Here is a 20,181-nt window from a genome sequence, read left to right on the forward strand (position 1 = left end):
TGCATTTGTAAATCTTCCACAGTTCGCACAAAGCTAAGAAATTATCTTTAAGTGTATACCAGGAAATGAAAGAAATTTGTTTTATTGTGTTTTTGTTTTAAGAAGGATTATTTTAAACTGCACAGAAACCTCCCCTTGCATCCCTGGGCAACAGAGGAGGGAGGGGGCTTCGCTCTCTCTGGCACATGTGGAGAGGAAGCATTTCCCCTCCCTTCCGAGGAAGCTGCCAGGGAACCACTGGCCTTCTGGGGGCGGTGTGTGTGTCTGTGTGTGTGTGTGTGTGTGTGTGTGTGTGTGTGTCTCCCAGCCCTCCCCTGGTCAGGAACAGGGCAGGCTGCTGCTGCTGAGGAACTCTGACCACTTTCACAGCCTGACCACTTTGCTGGGCACAGAAGCCGAGCTGGTCAGCTTCTGCCTTCCCTCCCCCCTCCCAACACCCTCCATCTTTAGGAGAACTCATGTAATTGCTGGCCCATAAAAGTGCCACCTCCCTCTCCACCAGTCTCGGCCAGCCCTGACCAGTGACAAAAGTTTATGGGCTGAACACTTTATCCTATGGGTGGAGGAGGAGGAGGGAGGGAGGGAGTCCAGGATGGTCCTGGGGAGGATTATCCCAACTTTCTGCCTATGTTAGAAAGCAGCAGCATCTCTGCAGACCCCCCCCCCGGCCTGGGCAAGGGGGCTCTGGCTGGGTGTTCGGTGGGCAGCCAGCCACAGCAGCTCCGAGCTGAGGAAATGGCAGGGAAACAGGGCATCTCTCTCGGGCTCTCGGCTTGCCTTGCCCCCAGCGAAGGTGCTGTATCTCTTCCAGGTGCCAGGAGGATGCCTTTGCCCGCTGCCCCCTTGACCCGAGGAGGACGGTGGCCGCCGCTGCTGGCTGCGTAGGAGCCGCCTGGCCAGTGGACGTCATGGAGCCTCAGTGCCACCCCAGCCAGGAGCAGCTGTAGCTGGGCAAAGTCTACTGGGTGTGCCAGGCCGTTGCTCTGATGGGGCTTTGTGCCCACCAGCTGCCCGCAAGGAGCCAGCCGTGGCCGGAACCAAGAGACCGGTGTGCACCTCCACACCCCCTCCGAGGCCACGCTGGGCCAGTTTGGGAGTAGCTGCCTGGGGGTCAGTTCCAGGGATCTCCTGACCCAGAGAAAGAAGGGGGTCTACTCTGCATCGGTCTGACCCAGTCGATGCCCACCCACCTGCGCAGAAGGACGTGGACTGCTGGGCGGTGGGCATCAGTGTGACCCTCAAGCTCATCGGCCTGGGAAGTGGAGTTGCTCCGGATAGTCACCAGCCCTGCCTCCCATGGATGACTGACCCACAGCCCTGGCCGGTTGCTGCCCTTTCCCCCCCAAGGATGCCTGTGGGCCCCCTCCCTGCTCCTGGGACTCTGCAGTGATGGTGGCCCATCGCCCCCCTGGAAGTGGGCCCCTGCTGCTGCTGCTGCTGCTGCTGTGCCTTCTGGGGGGCCCGGACCGTCTGCCAACAGCCCAGTCTTTGCTGGGGGCACCCGGGGATGGCGGTCTGCCCGGCGCTGGGCGGGTGAAGCGTGGCTGGGTCTGGAACCAGTTCTTTGTGGTGGAGGAGTACACGGGCACAGAACCACTGTACGTGGGGAAGGTAAAGGCCGTGGGGGAGAGGGAGACTCGGAACTTCTGCAGGGGGTGGGAGTGGGGGTGGGTGGGGGGAAGAGGGCCTGGCAGCCGGGCAAGGCAGTTCTGCTCAGGGCGAGCTCCCCTGGGGGAGGACCTGGCCTTGGCAGCTTCCAGAGGTAGCTCAGTAACCACCTCCAAAGTCCCCCCCCCCCGTCGGCAGCCCTTCCCACCATGGCAGCTGCAGCCCCCGGAAACCACCCAGCCCTGCAGAAGACGGGGGTGCAGGCAGCAGAGCACAGGAAGGTCCCCCCCACGCCACTTCTGCCGGCTGGACAGGAGTAGCCTTTCCCCCCCCCCATGAGCATGCCCCTGCTGGAGCGGGTCTCCTCCTCCGCCCCCTCCCACAAAGCGGGCTCACCAAAGACGCCCAATAACATTTTCATAAAATCTGGATATTCGCTCTAATCCTTTTTCTGAGACGGAATTTCCCTGGAGGGCCCTGTCGGGTGGATGTGGATTTTTGTGTTTTTAAAATAGAATTATGGGGTCAGCATGAGTTACAAAGTTGTGCTGGTTGGACAGATCTATTTTAGATAGAGGAGGGGATTAAAGGGGAAAAACAGATTTAATTAAGTTGCTACCATTTAAAAGGAATTGATGAACTCCGGCTTTATGAGTTGGAGCAAACACCGAAGCGCCTTTCATTAAGGGCAGCTTTTATGCCCTGTCTGTTCTCTCTCCATCCCCGGGCCGTCCTGTGTTTGGGAATCTCTTTAATCATCTCTCCGAAAGCGCTGCTCTGCTCAAATTTAATTTTGATTTAATTAGCAAGAGGTAATGGATGGCCTCGCAGAATCCCAGGCAGCTGCCCTTCAGGGGAGCCGCACTTTGACTTGGCCGGAGGGATTGGGGCCCGGAGGGCAGCCCAGGGCAGAGGCGGGCTCTCTTTTCCAGCGGCAGCTGCGCTAGGCTTTCCAAATTGGGGAAGGGGCCAGGGGGGTTGCTGGCCCGTCAGAGCTGGCACGACCAGGGCCAGACCAGTTGGCCAAGGGTGGGTGAGCAGGGCCCTCCTTGGGGGGGGAGCTGGTTGCAATGCCAAACTCGCTGTCCAGTGAGGCCGGAAGGAGGAGGAGGAGGAGGATGCCCTCCCCCATTTGCACGGGGAAGGAAGGCTGGGTGGGTGAAGGGGTGAAGTTGAGCAGTCCTCATGAACACAGGCCGGCATTTTGGTCGCTAAGCTACGTGGTTGTTAAGCAAGACTTCACCTAAATGCCTCGCTTGGCGGTTGCCATCCCAGCACTTCCCATCGAGGTCATTCACAGAAACTTGCAGGCTAAGTGCGGATACCCCGCCCCAAAACCCCAAGTCATTCCGGGCTTGGTCACCCTAAACCCAGGGCCTCGGGGAGGTAGTGGGCTGCCTCCCCCCACTTCTGCCCTTGCAGGACAGCCAGCAGCCCCGGAAGGGCACATATGGGGATGGGGGGGATGGGCAGGTGGGGAATCGAAAGCCAAGAACCCAAATTTTAATCCCTTGAACATGGTGGTGGTGCTGTAGCAGCCATAACTTTGGGCACCCATTATGTCCATTTTTTAAAGCACCGTTAAGTAACTTCAAGCTGTCGTTGCAAAAGCGGTCATAAGTCAGGGAGCCCCTGTAGTGGGGAAGGCGGGGGGCCCAGGACCTTGGTTTGGCTCTCCAGGGCCAGGTGGGGACAGGGCCCAGAGAGGAGGGGGCACGTCAGGGCTCTGATGAACACCCGCCAGGTCTTCCTCCCCTTGTCACCCTTCAGTCTTGGCCCTTTTCCAACCCATCGCTGCCTTGGGGCTCCGGCGTAGGACATGCCCGGCCCTTTCCTGGCTGAGACCCTCTGGAGAAGCTGTGGCTCCTCTGCGTATTGACGGGGCTTTGCTGCCCTTCTCCTGAGGCCAATTTCCAGTGGTTTCGTGCAGAGTATGGGGGGGGGGAGGGAAGGAAGCGTGCAGGTCTTCAGGGAGGCGTTTTGTGCTTCCCTAAAAGGTTTTGCCAAGCAGCCCAGCCCCGTCTCCTGCGAGGTCAAATGCTTTCCTTGGCCTGCTCTGCAGGGCTGCCAGGGGTCTCTTGCACCAGCAGGCCTGGGGGGGGGGTGAGGTGGTCTGTGCTGCCCAGCAGTCGCACCGAGGTCTCCTCCAGCTTCTGCATGTGGAAGCAGCTGAGAGGGAGAGGAGGGAATGGTGGCTGGCCTTCCCCTTTCCTTCCATGAAGAGATTCCTGCCGTGTCTGCCGTGCAAAGTCTTTCCATTAGGGCAGCTCTACATTTCTTTGCAGACGGCTACAGTCATTCCTTATTGCATCCCATAATAGCACCTACAGGGTGTAGAGGTTCAGCTGTCCCCTGCTTCTCTCTGACCTTGACCTGAGAGTGGCAGGTGCCGAACGCCCCTCCCCCAAGGCATCTCCGAAGGCACCTCCTCCAGTAGCCCTAAGGAGGCCGGGAGGGGCCTCGGAGGCCCCGGGGCTCTGCTCCACCGCCTGTTCTCTGCGGGGGGGGGGGGTCCATCCGCATCCCCAGGGAGGATCAGCTCCCTAAACTGGCTCTCAGCTTTGATGAAAATCAGTTCCTCCAAAGACTCCTGCAGCTGTGCCCGAACATCTGGCTCCCAGAGGGCCACTGTGACGGGAAGGCACTTGCCACGGGGCCCTGCATCAGGCCTTATTAGGACTGAACACGCCATTGCCGAGAGGGCTGTCCTCGCTCCTGTGTCCATCGTCCCCTGAATAGGCCAAAATTGGCAAAGGGTCAAGAGAACGTGTTGCAGGCCAGGCAACCGTAAGAGTCCCGTCCACCTCTCCAGGCCTCCAAAGTGGAAAGTGAGATCCCACATACGTGGACAAGATAACATGTGCAAGTCTGGCTGAATCTGGCTTTGTGTGTTTTTAGCATGATGTCACTCGTCCTCAGAGATTTCTGGGAGAGAAGTCCCTGCTGAAGTCCCTCTTCCCAGAAGTCCAGCAGGCCAGGGGGGGGCGGGGGGGGCGTCTTCCGTGAAGAGCAGTAGTAGACTCCTAGCGTTGCTCTGCTCTGGTTTCCCTCCAGAGCTGACTGGGCTGCCCGGAGACCACACAAGCGGGTCAGAACTGGAGCATTCCCAATTAAGTGGCTTTCTGCCCACATTTGAAGGCCACCAGGGAGGAAGAGGGAAGACACCCCCCTTGTCCAATCCTCAGAACAGTCTCCTGCCATTCGCCTGAAATCGCTCTTCACGTACCCTTGATTGGAGCGCTACCTCTGCGGAAGCCTTGCTCAGTTCTGTGCAAGTTCCTTCCGGGTTTCCTCCCTGGGCTAAAAGCCTCCCCTGTTCCTTCAGCCTTTCCCTGCCGGGTCCTCTGACCACCTTCCCCGCTGGTGGATTCCGGGACCCTCCTTAAGGTGCAAATCTGGAACTGGACTTCGCACTCCGGAGGAAGTCTAGGAGGAACAAAGTGGAGCATTTGTTTCTTACGACTCGGAGATCAGGGGACCCCAACCCCCAGTCCTTGGACTGGCACCGGGCCACGGCATACCAGAAACCGGGCCACGCAAACAAGCAAAGCCCCAACCACAGGATGCAGGCAGTATATGAAACCACGCACTCTCCAGTCCACGGAACCGGTCCCTGGTGACCAAAAGGTTGGGGACCTCTTCTTAGATGATGCTGCCTCTCCAAATAGCCCCACCACTCACCTTCCCCTCCATTGTGGGCTTTTTGTGGTTAAAACACAGAAAGTTCAGGATGGACGAGTGGGCCGGGTCCCTGCCCTTCTGGGGAAGTGCAGCGAAGGAGGTCAGGTGATGGGGCTGTAAGAGGCCCCTGGATGCTGCCTCTGGACTCCACCCCACAGACGTCTGGCCAACGAGCCGATCCAGTGTCTGGGACAGAAATCCACCTGGTGTTCTGGACAAACTGTTCTTGAGAGCCTCCAGGGTGGAAGGCCTTCAGTGGACACTTGTCCGGATTTGGAGTTTGGCTCTCCCTCTTGTCAGCATCCGCCCTTGCTTCTTCTGCCTTTGGACATCACGGAGAATAAATCCACCCCCTCTTCACCTGTTGGAAGGCTGCCGTATCTTCCCTCAACTTCCTCTTCTTTAGACGAAGCCCCAAATTGTCTTCCTGGGACTTAAACCCCAAGCCCCTCACCATCCTGCACTCTTGCAGGGACCTCAGCATCCTTTCTGGTATTGCGGTGAAGGTAACTGGCCACGATATTCCACACGTGGGCCCGTCAGTGCTGTCACTTCGGGTATTGCGTGCTGCTGTTGGCCCAGCCCAGGAGTGCCTTGGCTCTCTGGCTCACATTTAATCTGCATCGCCCAGATTCTTCTTACGAGGACCGTCACTGGGCCGAGTCCCCTGTCCTCTGCCTCTTGCACCCATTTTTTCCTGTCTAAGTGCAGAATCTACGTATATTTCTCACCGATGAACATGGTGCTGCCTCAGGGCCAGAGTTAAAAAAGTCTGTCGGGATCTTTTTGAGCCTGGAGCATGTCTTCTGGAGTTCGCAACCCCTCCCCCCCAAAGAACGTCTCTTCAGTTCCCTCATCTAAGTCTTTCATGAAGGTCCGAGACAGAACCCTGGGTTCTGCTGCACATCCCTCCTTCCACGTGGACCCTTCAGGGCCACATGCTGTCCACAGTCATTCAGTCAACTGCAAATCCGTCTGGGAATGAGGCTATCCCATCTCTCGCTGTTCCGGTTTATCAATGAGACTGTTGTCTATCAGATGTCTTACTGAAGTCTAAGCACAGGGCTCCTTCGTTCCCTTGGTCCACCGATCAATATCAAATTAATTTAAAATTTTATTTTATTTTATTTTAAATTAATTTAATTTTATTTAAATTAATTCAAAGAAAGCAGTATGTTTTGTCGGCATGACCCATGCTGAAGGATCTGGGGAACCAGTTTGCCCCTTTCCAAAGGCCTACCAACCCACGGCTTCGTTTTCCTAGGTATTGATGTCAGGGTGATTGGTCTTCCTTTCCCGAGTCTGCTTCCCCCCCTTTCTGACATATTGCAACGAGACTGGCGGCTCCTCCTCTCCCGTCTTCTGCGCTTCTCTAGGCAGAGTCCAGCCAGGTGCTCTGAGACGATGCCCACCGGTTCCTAGGCGACACTCTGGGACGGGCCGTCCGTCTGGGCCAGGAGAAGGGAATCCATTCAGAGCCTGGATGGCCTTCATTCCTCATTGTTCTGCAGCAAGAAGCTGCCGCACGTGTTGCTGGGAGGCCAGGGGGGCCTGCTTGGTGCGGGGGTCCCCAGGGAATCCCACCTTGGGGACAAGGCAGTGGCCAAAAAATCCCTGCAGTGGGTTGAATGGGAACAGGGGAACGGCTGTTCAAAGTGGGTCCCTGGTTGAAAGTCAACCATACAATGGGCATTGTATGCCTTCTGAGGGTGCTGGGTGTGTGTGTGTGTGTGTGTGTGTGTGTGTGTGTTGGGCTGAGCTTCCTCTTTAGATCCTAGCAGCGTGAGTCCCTTTTTGACTGGCTGGGCAGCAGCTGCCTTGAAGTTTGGCTTTTTGGGCGACTGGTGGGTGGGCATTTGGGCTAAGGCAGCCCTCACCCTGCTTCGGGGTCTTCTTCCCCCCCCAGGGTAGATAGAGGCATAAATGGTCCCTAACAAGACAGATAGAGTGGGGGGCTTGTGAAAGTGGCCACTGGGCATAAATTCTGGCTGCTGCAGCCGCTTCAGACTCTGGAAGAAGACAGAGCGGCCCATAAACATCCTCATATTTCATTAGCCAATTAATGGGAGACTCGCAGTTTTGGCAACTTTGCTGATTCTCAGCAAAAATGGTGGGCAGGAAATGAGGGTGAGGCTTCTACAGAAGCGGGTCCCCTTAGGCACCCTCCCATTAAGGCCTGGCGCAAGGTATCCCTCCCCTCCCAATTGATTTCTGGCAAGTGGCTGGATTCTAAAAACCTCGTAACTCAGTTTAATGCCGCCTGTAAGACTTTATCAGGAAATTTGGCCCCACGTCTGGGCACTCAGGAGGTCAAAGGGAGTTAACCTCTGCCTTTCCTTTCTTTCTGGCACACATACACGCGCAGTGTGTGTGTGTGTTTGTGAGACAGAGAGAGAGAGAGACCAGAGGAGCTGCAGTCTGGGCCAGGAGGAGGGTTGGGGCAGGCAGCCCTTGGGAAAATGTCCCTGGTGCTGGGTGCCAACTGCAGCTGCCCTCCGGCCCTCCCCTCCTTGCCCCCCAGGCCTGGAGAAAGTCCAGTGTTCAGGGTCTGGCTCCTGGGCCCTCTGCCCGGCCTGAGGGGCACAGCCTGGGGGAAGTTATCTGGCCCCGAGGAAGGAGAAGCACCCAGCCAACCCTGACTGGGTTGCACTGGGAAGGAGAGTCTGGGAAGCTTGGGACCCCACACACCCCAAGGATGGGCCTGGATTAGGGTTAGGAGAGGATCCCACCTCCCGAAGGATCGTGGTGGGTTAGACACCATTTGGAAGAGGATAACAGAGCAACCACGGTCTTGAGGACATGGCCAGTAGCCGTGTTCAGGTCCACAAAGGGAATGTGGCCAGGGAATCATGGAGACAAGTTGCAGAGGCCGCTTGGAGTCAGCCTAACTGTCCTGATGGTGAGGTGCAAAAGAGTCCCCCTGGGAGGCTGTGGGCTCTGCAGCCTTGGAAGACGAGGCTGGCAGCCACCCATCCTGCACGGGCGTGGCTGAGTTGCATCTGACCCTTAGACTTACGCTGCATACCGCTGCAGAGTGCCCTCTCTAAGCGGTTATTTGGCGATGCTTGCGGTCTTCTCCAGCTCCGCCTTCCGTGATTCCTGGTGAAGAAGGCTTGAGGAGGGACCCCCCCCCTTGGACAGGTTTTCCCCGTCTCAATTTCTTGGCTGCCCTGGGAGGAACGGGGGTGGGGGTGGGGAGAGCTTTCCGGGAGTTGATGCCTGTACTAGTGGGCCCTGGGCAGAGACAGAATGCTACCAAGCAGGATGTTCCCCCTCCTCACGTGTCCCTTCCAAGGAGGGGGCAGCACTGAGCCGGCAGTGAATAAACGTGAGCAGCAGCTGCAGCCCCCTCGGGGTGGGCCTTGGGTTCTGCCAGGCTCCCCCGGGAATAAGAAAGAGGACAGCCGAAACGCTCTCGTCTGGCTGGAGGAGAAGCTGGGGGAGGCTCTGCAGCCGCCTGGAACGTGGGAGGGAAGGTGGCCGCAGCAGCCCAAAGCCAGCCGAGAGACGGTCAGAGGAGAAAAGAAACTGGGGGGGGGAGCAGCCGGGCAGAGAGAACCAGAGGAGAGGCTGTTGCATCGGGGCCGGTGAAGGGCAGGAGCCGAGCCCCAGATCGACGGAAACAGGATCAGGGAATCTGCCTTACTCCGGCTTACGTGTCCAGGGCCAGAGGGGAGGCCTCCTGTGGCCCCGAAGGAACAAGCTGCTGGTTTTTTTGCTGGCCCTTCTTCACTGTGATCGCTGACCAGCAGGACATCAGCTTCAGGGCCATAAGAGGCCCCTGAAGTGATAAAATGGCAGAACTGCGGGGGGGGGGGGGAATCCAGGATGCTCCGGTCTGGCATGGAGGTAGGGGAAGGAGAGGGAGAAGCCAGTCAGTGCCTTGAAAGCCACGAGGTCATCACCAGCATCTGAAGGCAGCAGCAGGATAACTCTTGGCAGGTTAAACTTTCATTGTTCTTTTAGGCCCATGGAACTTTGGGAGAGAGAACAGCAGTAAGATTCAAGCCTTTCCAGGGTTTTCCCCCCTAAAGTGAGGTTTTGGTTTAGGTAAAGAAATAGGTATAGATTAGATGCAGATGTAGCTCTTGAATAGAGAAATGGACTGAACATCAGAAGAGGAAATTTAGCAGAGACAAGCGCAATGTTCTTCCTCCTTCAGGAATCAAATGTAGGTGTAGCTGAAGGCTGAAACAGTCATTGATCCTCTACTGTAGGGGTCTCCAAACTTGGCCGCTTTAAGACTTGTGGACTTCAATTCCCAGAATTCCACAGCCAGCCATGTTGAAGTCCACAAGTCTTAAAGCGGCCAAGTTTGGAGACCTCTGCTCTACTGAATGTGAGGGAGAAGTGCCGTGTGGGGCAAAAAGATCAGTGCCATTTCAGGCTGAAGTTGAGTGGCCCAGGACATGATCTGCTCTGTGCTGGCTGGAACATGCCTCAAGTGCCGGGTCCTCTTCTGGATGCCACGAAATTGGAGCCGGATCGGAGACGGGCAGGCGGGGTGATCAGGGAGCAGAAAATGCATCTTAACAAGCTCCAGAGGGCAAAACCCCAATCATGGGGCTCAGCTGCAAAGGCCGGAGGGGAGGCTGGGCAGCCCTCTGGCCTCCAGGACCCCTTCCAGCTCTGGGGCCTTAGGAACTTCCCACCACTCTTGGGTTGTCTCATAACGTTCTTGCCAGTTTGGCCACCTGGCTGACCCATGACCTGGTTAGGGCTTCCTCAGAGGACGCCCAGGGGCCTGGGACCAGCGGTCTGGTGCCTGGAGATTGCTCTGAGGGTTAAGGGGGGCCGAGGGTCCCCCTTGTCTGAAGGGAAAAAAATCCCGTTTCTGCAAAGGGGTGATCTGGAGTGACTCCCCAGAGGGAGCCATCTGGGTGGCTTTGCCTCTGGGCCACGGGGACGGCCACCTGCTGCACACTTCTGAGACTGCTTAGACGTTGCCCAGGAGCCTCTGGCCTCAGCCGGGGCCCCCCTTTTTGATGAAGAGGGATAGCAGCCTTCGGCCCTTCCTCCAGAGTGTCTCTTGCAGAGGCCTCCACGTGGCCACTCGGGGACCTTGGGCAGGAGGCCGGGTGGTGACCCCCGAAGTTTCTCAGGAGAGGCGGGTTTCTCCTCAGAGGGGACCCCCAGGCAGGCCCTCCCAAGAGAGGGCTGGAGGGGCCAGCGTGAAGCTTGTTTCTGCAGCATCGATGCAAGCCCTGGGAAGCGTAGACTCGCCTCTGGAGGCCAGTGAAGGAGGAGGCCTCTCGGGTGCCCCGGCAGGGCAAGGGGCGAGACCTCTGCCTTCAAGGGAAGGGAGGCCCCGAGAGGGAGGCCAGTCCTGCCTGACCAAGGAGACGGGAAGAGGAGGGTCTGCAGGGTCCTCAAGGTTTCTGCTTCCTGGGACACAGCCCCCTGCCCGCCCGCCCGGCTCCTCTTTTAAGCACTAGGCGAAGCCCTGATGGCCAGGCCAAGGTCAAGGATGAGGGCTGAGATGCGGATGTGCGCCCCATCTTCTCTGAGGCCTCCCTGCTGTGAAGGGGGCAGGCGTTGTGGTCAGTAGCCCCCCCCGGCCGGGCCCCAATCCTAGCTGCCCGCCCTGCGCCTGACCTGCGCCTGTCTCCCCTAGATTCACTCGGACTCCGACGAGGGGGACGGCTCCATCAAGTACACCATCTCCGGGGAGGGGGCCGGCACCATCTTCCTGATCGATGAGCTGACGGGGGACATTCACGCCACGGAGCGCCTCGACCGTGAGCGAAAAACCTTCTACACGCTGCGGGCTCAGGCGCGGGACCGCCAGACCAACCGGCTGCTGGAGCCCGAGTCAGAATTTGTCATCAAGGTGCAGGACATCAATGACAGCGAACCCCGGTTCCTGGGGGGGCCCTACATCGGGAGTGTGGCCGAGCTCTCCCCCATTGGTGAGTCCCGGCGGTGCCTGGCCAGTTCTGCACCCTCCACCCAAGCAGCCAGGGCCACCAGGGAGGGGGAGCGCCTGCCCAGCTCTGGAATGTCCAGTGGGCACCGGGCTCTCTCCGGCCCCTTTGGCCCCAGCACAGCTGGCAAAGGTTCCGCAGGCCTCGTGCCTGGCCCAGGTGGCTGCAGCTTGAGGAGGATGCGTTTCTTTACAGCCAGAAGCGCAAACGAGGGTTTAAGCCTGAACCCCCAAGTGAACGAGGCGGTGTTCCAGGAAATGGCACAATGGGGCAGTTTTAGTCTTTTCTACAGCCCCACAGCCCCCACCTAGAGTTGTGTCTCTCTTGGGGGGGGGTGTCAGTCCTTTGCCAGGAGCAGCATCTGGGTGCAAAGGAGGGGGCCCTGGTCCTGCTCCCTCTGCCCCCAAATAATCCCTCTGGGTCTCTTCAAAAGCACCCACCCAGTGCCCCCTTACTTGCAAGTTAGGGGTGGATATATTTATTGTGCAGCCCTGGAAAATGAGCCCCACGCGTGGCTGCTCGGCCAGGACCGGGGCGAGCCGGTTTCAGGGCTTCTCTTGCACAGCAGTGAAGCTACAGCCAGAACCCGCACAGGGAGCCCGGCTAAGCCCTAGCCCGACCCTGAAGACGCCAGGCGCCAGGAAGGGCAGCGGTGGACAAGCAGCCAAGGCGTTTTTCAGGCGGGCCCCAAGTCTGAGAGTCCGTAAGTGCTGACAGTCCGTCGATCCACCTTACACGCCTGGACCGCACTGGGTTGACTGTTTTGATCTGCTGGGTGTCTTTCTAGGACTATTTATCAATGGGCTGGTATGGTTTTGACTATAAGGAAACACTCTGTTGTGCTGTTGTTGTTGTTGTTCTGCTTCCCCCTTGAGAAGGAGCCGCTGGGCATCATTGGGGCTGGAGCTCCTGCCCCAGGTGCGGATTCTTTCAGCACAGGTCCTGAGCCCCAGACCTTCCCTGCCCCCTTCTGGGGGGGGGGCACGCAGGCAGCGAAAGGCAGCCGTGGGCCCCTCTGGGGCTCCGAGGGGTGGGGGCTTCAGGTGGTCTCGGGAGACTTTGAAAACGGCCCGGGGTCTTCAGGCGTTCCAGGAAGCAGCGGCTGTGCCAGACGGGGGAGGGCGGGCAGGGCAGAGCGAACGTGCTTTGCCAAGGCGAAACAAAGGGGCTCCTGCCAAGGGAGGGGCTGTTGTGCCCGGCGGCCTCCGAGGGACCCGGGAAGCGCCAAGCTGAGCTGGCAGGACTGGAGCGCGTGGGTGGGCAGCTCTGATCTGCCTGCCGGTTCCCTGCCTTTCTTTGTCTCGCTGACTGCAGCAGCAAACATGAGTCCGGCCTCCTGTCCTTGCGGAGGCACTAGCAACCTGTCTTAAGCAAGATGCAGCCACGCTTGTGGGCGAGGGGGGTTAGCAGCAGCGCCCACCCACCCACTGGGCACTGCACCCACCAGGAGCCTCTTCCTGGGCTTCCCAGGGGGGCATCAGGGTGGGGAGGGGGCTGCCGCTGCCCTTGGCAAAGCATCGCCTGGGTTTGCCGGGAGCAGAATCCGTGGTGCACAGAAGGAGCCCCGAATGGGGCAGGCGGAGGGGGGCCATTATGCCTCATGCAATTGAACCCCCACCCCCCCCGGACAGGAATTCACTGCACTGGCCCACCACATTTTGAATAACAGTTCTTGCCAGCAGCTTCTCGGGTGGGGGTGGGGGTGTGTGCAAGGGGGCGAATAACAGAGCAGGCTGACGAGGATGGGACACACATTTGACCCCTGTTGCAGGTGTGCCTCATGTTGCACACAGGTTTGACAGGTGCAAGAGTTGTCTCTCTCCGGACTCTTCCCCTTTGCAAGCTGACCCTGCCCGGCTCCTTCAGCCCTTCCCCAGGACCGGCTTTCCCTCCCCCTGCTGGCAACTCTTCTGGGAACCCGCTCCAGCTTCTCCGTGTCCCTCTGAAAGTGGGGTGCCCAGAACTGGACTCGGGGCTCACCTCCAGCCCCACCAGCACAATAGACGCACGATCTCCTGTGCGGCCCGAGATTGCATTGGCCTTTTGAGCTGCAGCATCTCCTGGTTGGCTCGGGCTTGGCTGGTGGTCCTTTCGCACCCCTGGATTGGCACCTGGATCCGTCTCACATGGACTGCCACGAGGAGTGGGCCCAATACTGGACAGACCCGCTGGTTCCTCGTATCCGGAGGCCAGACCTTCCAAGGGGATCCTGGCCACATTTAAGAGTGTCTGAAGTTTCTGCTCTTCGTGGGCAGTTTGTCGTGTTGTTTTTATCCTGTCCTGCTTTCCTACTTTCCTTTCTACCTGGGCAAATGCTTTGCTGGGGGCCAGTCAGCTTCCTCTGCGGCCCCTCCTCTTGTTCAGACCCCTCCCCACTCCCCCACATCCGTGCTGCCTGTTTGTCAGAAGGGGAAGGGGGTCAGATCTCAGGGGCAGCCAGGCCCGAGAGCTGCCTTAACAAGCCAGGGCTTGACCCATGGTTTAACAGGGCCGTCTGACCGGCCTTGGTCCCCTTTCAAGGGGAGCCTCCACCGGAGGAGGCAATGGGCTGGCAGATGGGGTGGGGGCTGCAGCCAGGCCCTTCCTGCTGCTCACCTGCCCCCCCTCCCTTCCTGCAGGGACCTCGGTGATGCAGCTCCTGGCCTCCGATGCGGACGACCCCAGCTACGGGAGCAGCGCCCGGGTGGTCTACAGCGTCCTGGAGGGGGAGCGCCACTTCACCGTGGACAGCAAGACCGGTAAGGGCCAGTGGGTCCCCTGGGCCCCCAAGAGGAAAGGCAGGCGGCAGGAAGGGCTTCGGGTGCCCTGGCCGGAGCGGTCAGGATCCAGGCTGGCCTCGGGGGTCTGCTTGTGCGTGTGTGCGTGGCTCAGATCCCTGGCCTGTCCCCCCCCCCACCCCTTAGTAGCAGACAGGCCGCTTCCGGTTCTCAGAATCCTCCGGAGCAGCTCCCTGCCCCCCCCCCGGACTCTTTGGGGGGGTGCTACATGTGGGAGGAAGCAGGGCAGCCCCCCTCCTCAGTTTTCCAGAGTTGGCTGGTTAGCATCAGGCCTTTGATTAAAGGTAACACTTTAAATTAAGGATTGCTTTATAAATGCTCTATTAATATTTAATGAATGAACAGTGGAAGCCGCTCCATCCTTTAATAACTCCTAATAAAGCTGCTGTAGAAATCTGTCCGTGATGAATCCAAGCAGATGATGTCACCGCGAGGGGCCAGGAGCCGAGGCGAGAGGGCTTCCCAGGCAGAGGGGAGGGGGGAAGGTGAGGGGGCAGTTTCCTCCCTCGGTCCCAGCTCCCCCAGACCTCGGGAGAGCAGCAGGCCCCACCTCAAACAGACCCCCCCACCACGACGCCCCCCCCAGTTGTGAAGGTTGAGGGAGGTGCCCCAGGCCAGAGAGGGTCCAACAGAGGGAGGGGCCACCTGCCAAGCAGGGGGCAGCAACACGGGTCAGGTGAGGCGGGTGGGGCAGTGGGGGAACTGGGGGGGTTTCTCTTTCTCCAGATGGAGACCCAGAAGGACCACAGTCCTCCTTCGGGTCCCGCGGTGTAGCCGTGACCAGCAGGCCTCTGTGAGGGGCAGTGGGGCAGGCGGTGGGGCTGTGGCCTTTGCCCTGCCCCAAAGGGCTGCGAAGGAGGCGGTGGGGCTGCGGGAGAAGCACATCTGCCACCCACTCCCCCCAATGTACCCGTCCTTGGGCTCAGGGCTTTCCATCGGAGGCAAAGACCACGTGCAGCCTGGGGGCTCTCAGCTGCTACTGCCCCACTGAAGTGGCTGGAGGTGGAGGTGCTCTTAGGAGGGACCCACTGGGTTTCCGCCGGTCTTCGGCAGGCCAAAGGTTCTGCCTTAACAGCCCGTGGGTCTCTTTTGGGGGAGGGTCTTTGCTTTCCTTTGGGAAACATTTGTCAGGAGCGGCCCTAGGGGGACCCCAACCAGCAGGCCCACCAGGCAGCCCCCTCCAGCCAGGCTCAGGTGGGAAACGCTGCTTTGGACGCAGAGCCAGAAAGGAGGGGGGGCTGCCTTTCCAGTGGGGCAGGGGCAGCTGGGAGAGGGGGTGGGGGTTCTTCTCCAGCAGGAAAGGCCAGAGGTCAGTAGGCAGGTGAATGTGGAAGCTCACCCAGCTTCCTCCCGACCTGCAGCTGGAGAGCAGCAGATACTGGGAAAGGTGCCCGGGCACCAGGCAATGCCAGGCTGGGACTTCCTGCTGACTGCTCCACTGATGGGAGGCCAAGGGGAGGGTGCAGGGGCCACGGGGGGGGGGGGGGTTGGAGACCCCTCTCTTCCCCCCCTCAAGGCGAGGAGGGAGGGCTGCTTCTCCTGGCTGGGTCCCCCTACCTGCAGGCTCCCCTTCTGTGTTTGGGGGGGAGAGCCCCTCCTTTCCTGGCCCAGCAGCCAAGCCGTGCCCTGGGGCCCCCCTGCCGTTCAGGGGCTGAGAGCATCTCCCGCCATGCACCGGGCAGAGCCTTCCTGGGCCTGGAGCTCACGGTTTAATTGCCCGGATCGGCAGCTTAACTGGCAGAGCCATCGTGATCATTAATGCTGTAAAAGGAGCCATAAAACCTGGCACATTCATTTTTTGTAATGTATGATAATGAGAGCTGTTTGCGTTTCCTTTTTGACTTTGACCTGATTTCTCCTGTACATCCAGGGGGGCCCAGGAGGAGCACCTCAGCTGCCACCTTGGCTGCACGGGGCGCCCAGGGCCAACACAGGGGCAGCGACACCCTCGCACAAATGTGCTTGGGAGGCGCCCGTGCGTGGAGGCGATAGTCTGGGCAGTGCGCCTCCATCGCCCGCCCTGCTTCCAGAGAGCTTCCTGTGACGGCCTGCGGGAGCCATCTGGGAAACTGGGAAAAGGGAATTGGCCGAGGGTCGAGGGTCGGCCAGAGAAGAGGTGTAGCAGCCCCCGGCTGCATAGTGGGTGGGGGCACCGGCTCAGACAAGACCCTCCCTGGATTCTTGGGCTGTAAAGGAGATAGGAGGATAATTATTCCGTTAACGTAAAATAGGGTAGAATTCCCACGTCTGACAGCAGTCTTGCAAGTCTGAAAGCCCCCTCCCAGCCTTATTCACCACTCAAGAACTCAGGGAGGGGTCCTTCCGGAGCCTCCTGACACCCCCCCCCATCCAGCTGCAGGCCATGCCGTCTCTGCCTTGGCCGTCCCCTCAGCTGCCTTTCTTGGCCCAGGCTCCCCGTTCTCCCCACATCACCAAATCCCTCCTGACCAGGCTGAGTGGGGTGACGTGGTGGGAAGCTCCACACCGCACCCACCAGGGCAGGGGAGGAGGGCCAGCCAAGCATGAACACCCAGGGTGGGTCGGCTGTGGCTGGGGGGCCTGGGTGAAGCGGCCGTGGCCAGGCAGCCACGGCCAATTGTCCTAGGCACTTTCTGAAGGGTCCCTGGAGGGGAGCCACGAAGGCCCCGGGCGGTGGGAGGCATTAGTGGCTAGTCTTGTCTTGAACGGGAGGGAGGGAGGGAAGAGGCCGCCTGCACAGCCTCCCAGCCCCCCCCTGCAAGTTTCCAATTCACTAACCTAAATTGGAGGCAACTATCTAACGATGAGACCACTTTGGCTTCAGTATCAGGCCCGATGCAAGGGGGGGTTGCCCCCACACCTGCCTGGCCCTGGAACCCCCACGGAGCAGGTTGCCTCTGCTAGAGGCGTCTCTGGAGGAGGGGACACACCGGCCGCTCCAGGCCGCTCAGCTCAGGCAGTCTCTGCGTGGGTCACGTGGCCAGCTACCCGGACGTGGTGGTGGGGAAGCGGCTGCCTTCGCCCCATCGGTCCCTGGCTCACACAGCCCAGGCAAAGCTCTGGCTGCAGGTGAAGGAGACCCCACAGCTGCCCCTGGGCCTTCCTCAGCCCAGGGACGCTGCTGGGAAGTGGTAGTGGTCTCTGCTTGGGGCCTCCCTCCCTCCCTCCCTCCCTCTTGCAAGACTTCAAAGAGCACCAGTTCTGCCAGAGGCTGCCCCCCCTTTTCCTCCTCCACATCTTGCTTAATTTAAACTCTTCCACCCACTGCCCACCCAGAAAGCTTTCAGCTGGTTGAGATTCTGGTTGGCTGTGGCCTGCAGGGCCTTGCAGGAAGTGCCTCCTGCCCCCCTTCCGATGGCTGGGGGTCCCCTCTTGCATTTCCTCCCCCCCTTCAGGACTCCAGACCTTCTTTCGAGGGAGCAGCTAGGACTGCCTGGCTGAGCAGCTGCAGAAGATCGGGGGAGGGTCAAATGTGGCCATCTTCGCTTCTGTGTATTTTATTTGTGCCTTATGTTGTGTATTGTACATTTTTTTACTTTTATTGTATGGGTGATTTAGCCCATATCTGTTCTCTGCAAGCTGCCAGGAGTACTCTTGGATTGCAGCGAGGTGGAAATAGGTTTCATGAAGGAAGGCAGCCCGGGGTGCAGGCCTGCCCGCCTGTCGGTGCCCCGTGCCCAGGACCAGGAGGAAATGCCAGCTGGGAACGGGAGGCAGCGGAGCGTCCTCAGCTGCAGGCCCTGCTGGGCTCCGCACTGGGGGTCTTCCTGCACCCTGGAGGCCACCCCACCCGCCCAGCCTCTCCCTCTCCTGGGTCTGGGCTCCGTCGTCTCCTGGCCAGGCTCAGACAGGGGAGGTAAGGGGGCCCTTCGGCCCTCTTGGGCAGAGCCTGTAAGCCCCGCTGGGCCCCTCTGCCCATGGCATCCCTGCTGATACCCTTTCCTCTGGCCAGCTGCCCCCCTGTCCCCCGTCTTTGGGAGGGAGGGGCTGCAGCAAGGGAGGTGCTCTGCCCCTCGGGGCCTGTGGACCCCCGGTGGCTAGGTGGCCTGGCTGGCTGGCCAGTTGTGACCATCTTCCTCCACTTAGCAAAGTGACCCCAAAGCGCTCCCCTTTCAGAGGGGCTCAGAGTATCCCCCCAATTAGACCCCACCGGGGTCTTTTGGGCCGCGCATGTCACAGGAACATCGTGATTCTGTCTCAACTTCAGGGCGGCGGCTCAGGGAAACTCCTGCCGGGTATCTACGAGAAAGTCTGAGATTATTCTTAACAAATTGCAAAGTCTTTGCAAAACGTAAAGTACCAAACCACAAAAGTCGGGAGACCTCCAGGGGACATGTCAGAGGGTGCCGGGAGCTTGGAGAACCGCGACAGGCGCGCTTCAGCCGAAGGGCTGCAGAGGGAGGAGGGTAGTCTGGGGACCCCCCAGTTCTCCCTGTCTGATCTTCACCGGACAGCCTCCTTTTGCCTTCTGCGTGATGCCTTCCTGCCAGCGCCGTGGCCCACCGTTCTTAAGCACAGTAATTTGGAGGATCTGGAAAATGTTCCCTGTTTGTTGTGACCAGCAATCCTATTTCTCTGGTCTGCGTGGGAGTTGCCTACGAGGGCAGCATTTTCACGCCTTGATTTGGTTGCTGTTGCCAAGATTAAGGCAAACGTTTTGCTGCAGCCGGTGAGAGCCTTCCTCGTGGACAGACAGACGTGGCAATGTCCCCCTCTGGGCTCCGTTAAAGGGGTCCCACAGGTGGGTGGGCTTGCCTCTTCGAGACCCCACACTCAACAGCCCCTCCCCTTTTTCTCATCCAGTTTGCGCAGGGCAGCAGCCCAGGGCTGGCCCCCACAGGCCACGCAAGGATTCACAGGGATCCGCAGCTGCCACACCTTCCGTGGCTCAGCCCAGGTGGGGGGGGAGGGGCTGCCGCTGGTGAAGCCCCAGCAGGACTCCCAGTTGCCTCCACCCCACCCCCCCTTTTTCTTGCTTTTTCTTTCCTAATTCCGGCTGTGGGCATTCAGAAGAGAGGAGTGGGGTGGGGGTGGGGCTCCCCTTGCCCCCCCATGTTGCTCTGGGCTTCATCCAAAGGATCCAGAAAGACTCTTTGGTCCCAAGCTGGGCACTCCCCAGGGGCAGAGCGCTGGGCAGCTGAGGAGCCCCCGCTGGGACCTCGAGCAGAAGATGTCCAGGAAAGTGGCCTCTAGCAAGCCTGCCCCCTCAGCCACATGCCCTGCCCTCCCCCCTCCCCATCTTCCTTCTAAGGGACCCCCCCCTGCGGCTCTATGGAGCTCTGTGGACAGGATGGGATTGCTTGGAATGGAGGGGGGTAGCAGTTGGGGGACTCCCTCACCTCACAGACCCCTGGGCCTCTTGCAGGTGTGGTTCGGACGGCCGTGGCCAACCTGGACCGGGAGACCCAGGACCACTATGAGGTGGTGGTCCGTGCCACGGATATGGCGGGGCAGCTGGGGGGCCTCTCGGGCTCCACGACCGTCACCATCGTCATCACTGACGTCAACGACAACCCTCCTCGCTTCCCCCAGAGTAAGGCTTCCGCCTGGGGCTTTGGGGGGCGGGGGAGCTGCCATGGAGGGAGGATGGGCTCCAGGTGTGGGGGCGTGGGCTGCTGCTGCTGACTAGGACCCCCACTGCCACAGCGCCTGGTTGCTCTCACCCATGTGCAGCTCGAGGGAGGGGGTGCAGAGCCTTGAATGGTGGCGGGGGGGCACGCCTGGCGTCTCATGCCCTGATCTCCTCCTGGCAGCCCCCCCCCGCTCCATCAGAATTCAGCTCTTCTGTCCTCTTGCCTCCCCCCCAGAGATGTACCAGTTCAGCATGGTGGAAACGGCCCCGGTGGGCACCCTGGTCGGGCGAGTGAGGGCAGAGGACGCCGACGTTGGGGAGAACACAGACATGGCCTACCAGATCAAGGAGGAGGAGGAGGGGGCCCCGGGACCCTTCCGGGTGGCCACAGACAGCAGCACGCAGGAAGCCCTGGTCTCCTTGCAGCAGGTGAGCCCCGAGCCCAGGACCGCAGGTCTTCCCTGCCCAGGAGGCAGAAGCATGTGCCCGCCCCACAGCCGTGGTGGATGCATCCTCTGGGGAGGGGTCTACGGGAAAGACCCACTTCCCCTGCCCTGCATGGGCCCCAATGCAAGGGGTCGGTCACGGGAGGGGGGCTGGGGGGATAAGAAGACAGTGACCCCCCCCGCCTCCTTCTTTC

At 59.9% G+C, this 20,181-nt stretch overlaps 1 protein-coding gene across 1 annotated transcript in view; it reads left to right on the plus strand.

Annotated features, from left to right (window-relative positions):
- Window positions 1-1,389: 1,389 nt before the first annotated feature.
- Window positions 1,390-20,181, plus strand: part of CDH22 (cadherin 22) — a gene marked incomplete at its 5' end in the record, with an annotated part of 46,951 nt that continues 28,159 nt past the window's right edge. The window contains 5 exons of the mRNA XM_081325355.1: window positions 1,390-1,611; window positions 10,904-11,198; window positions 13,832-13,951; window positions 19,335-19,502; window positions 19,777-19,970. Coding sequence (XP_081181481.1) covers window positions 1,390-1,611; window positions 10,904-11,198; window positions 13,832-13,951; window positions 19,335-19,502; window positions 19,777-19,970 — 999 coding nt within the window. The remainder of the gene's footprint in view (window positions 1,612-10,903; window positions 11,199-13,831; window positions 13,952-19,334; window positions 19,503-19,776; window positions 19,971-20,181) is intronic.

Source organism: Vipera berus, assembly GCF_964194415.1.
Source record: "Vipera berus genome assembly, chromosome: 3".
Classification (NCBI taxonomy): Eukaryota; Metazoa; Chordata; class Lepidosauria; order Squamata; family Viperidae; genus Vipera; species Vipera berus.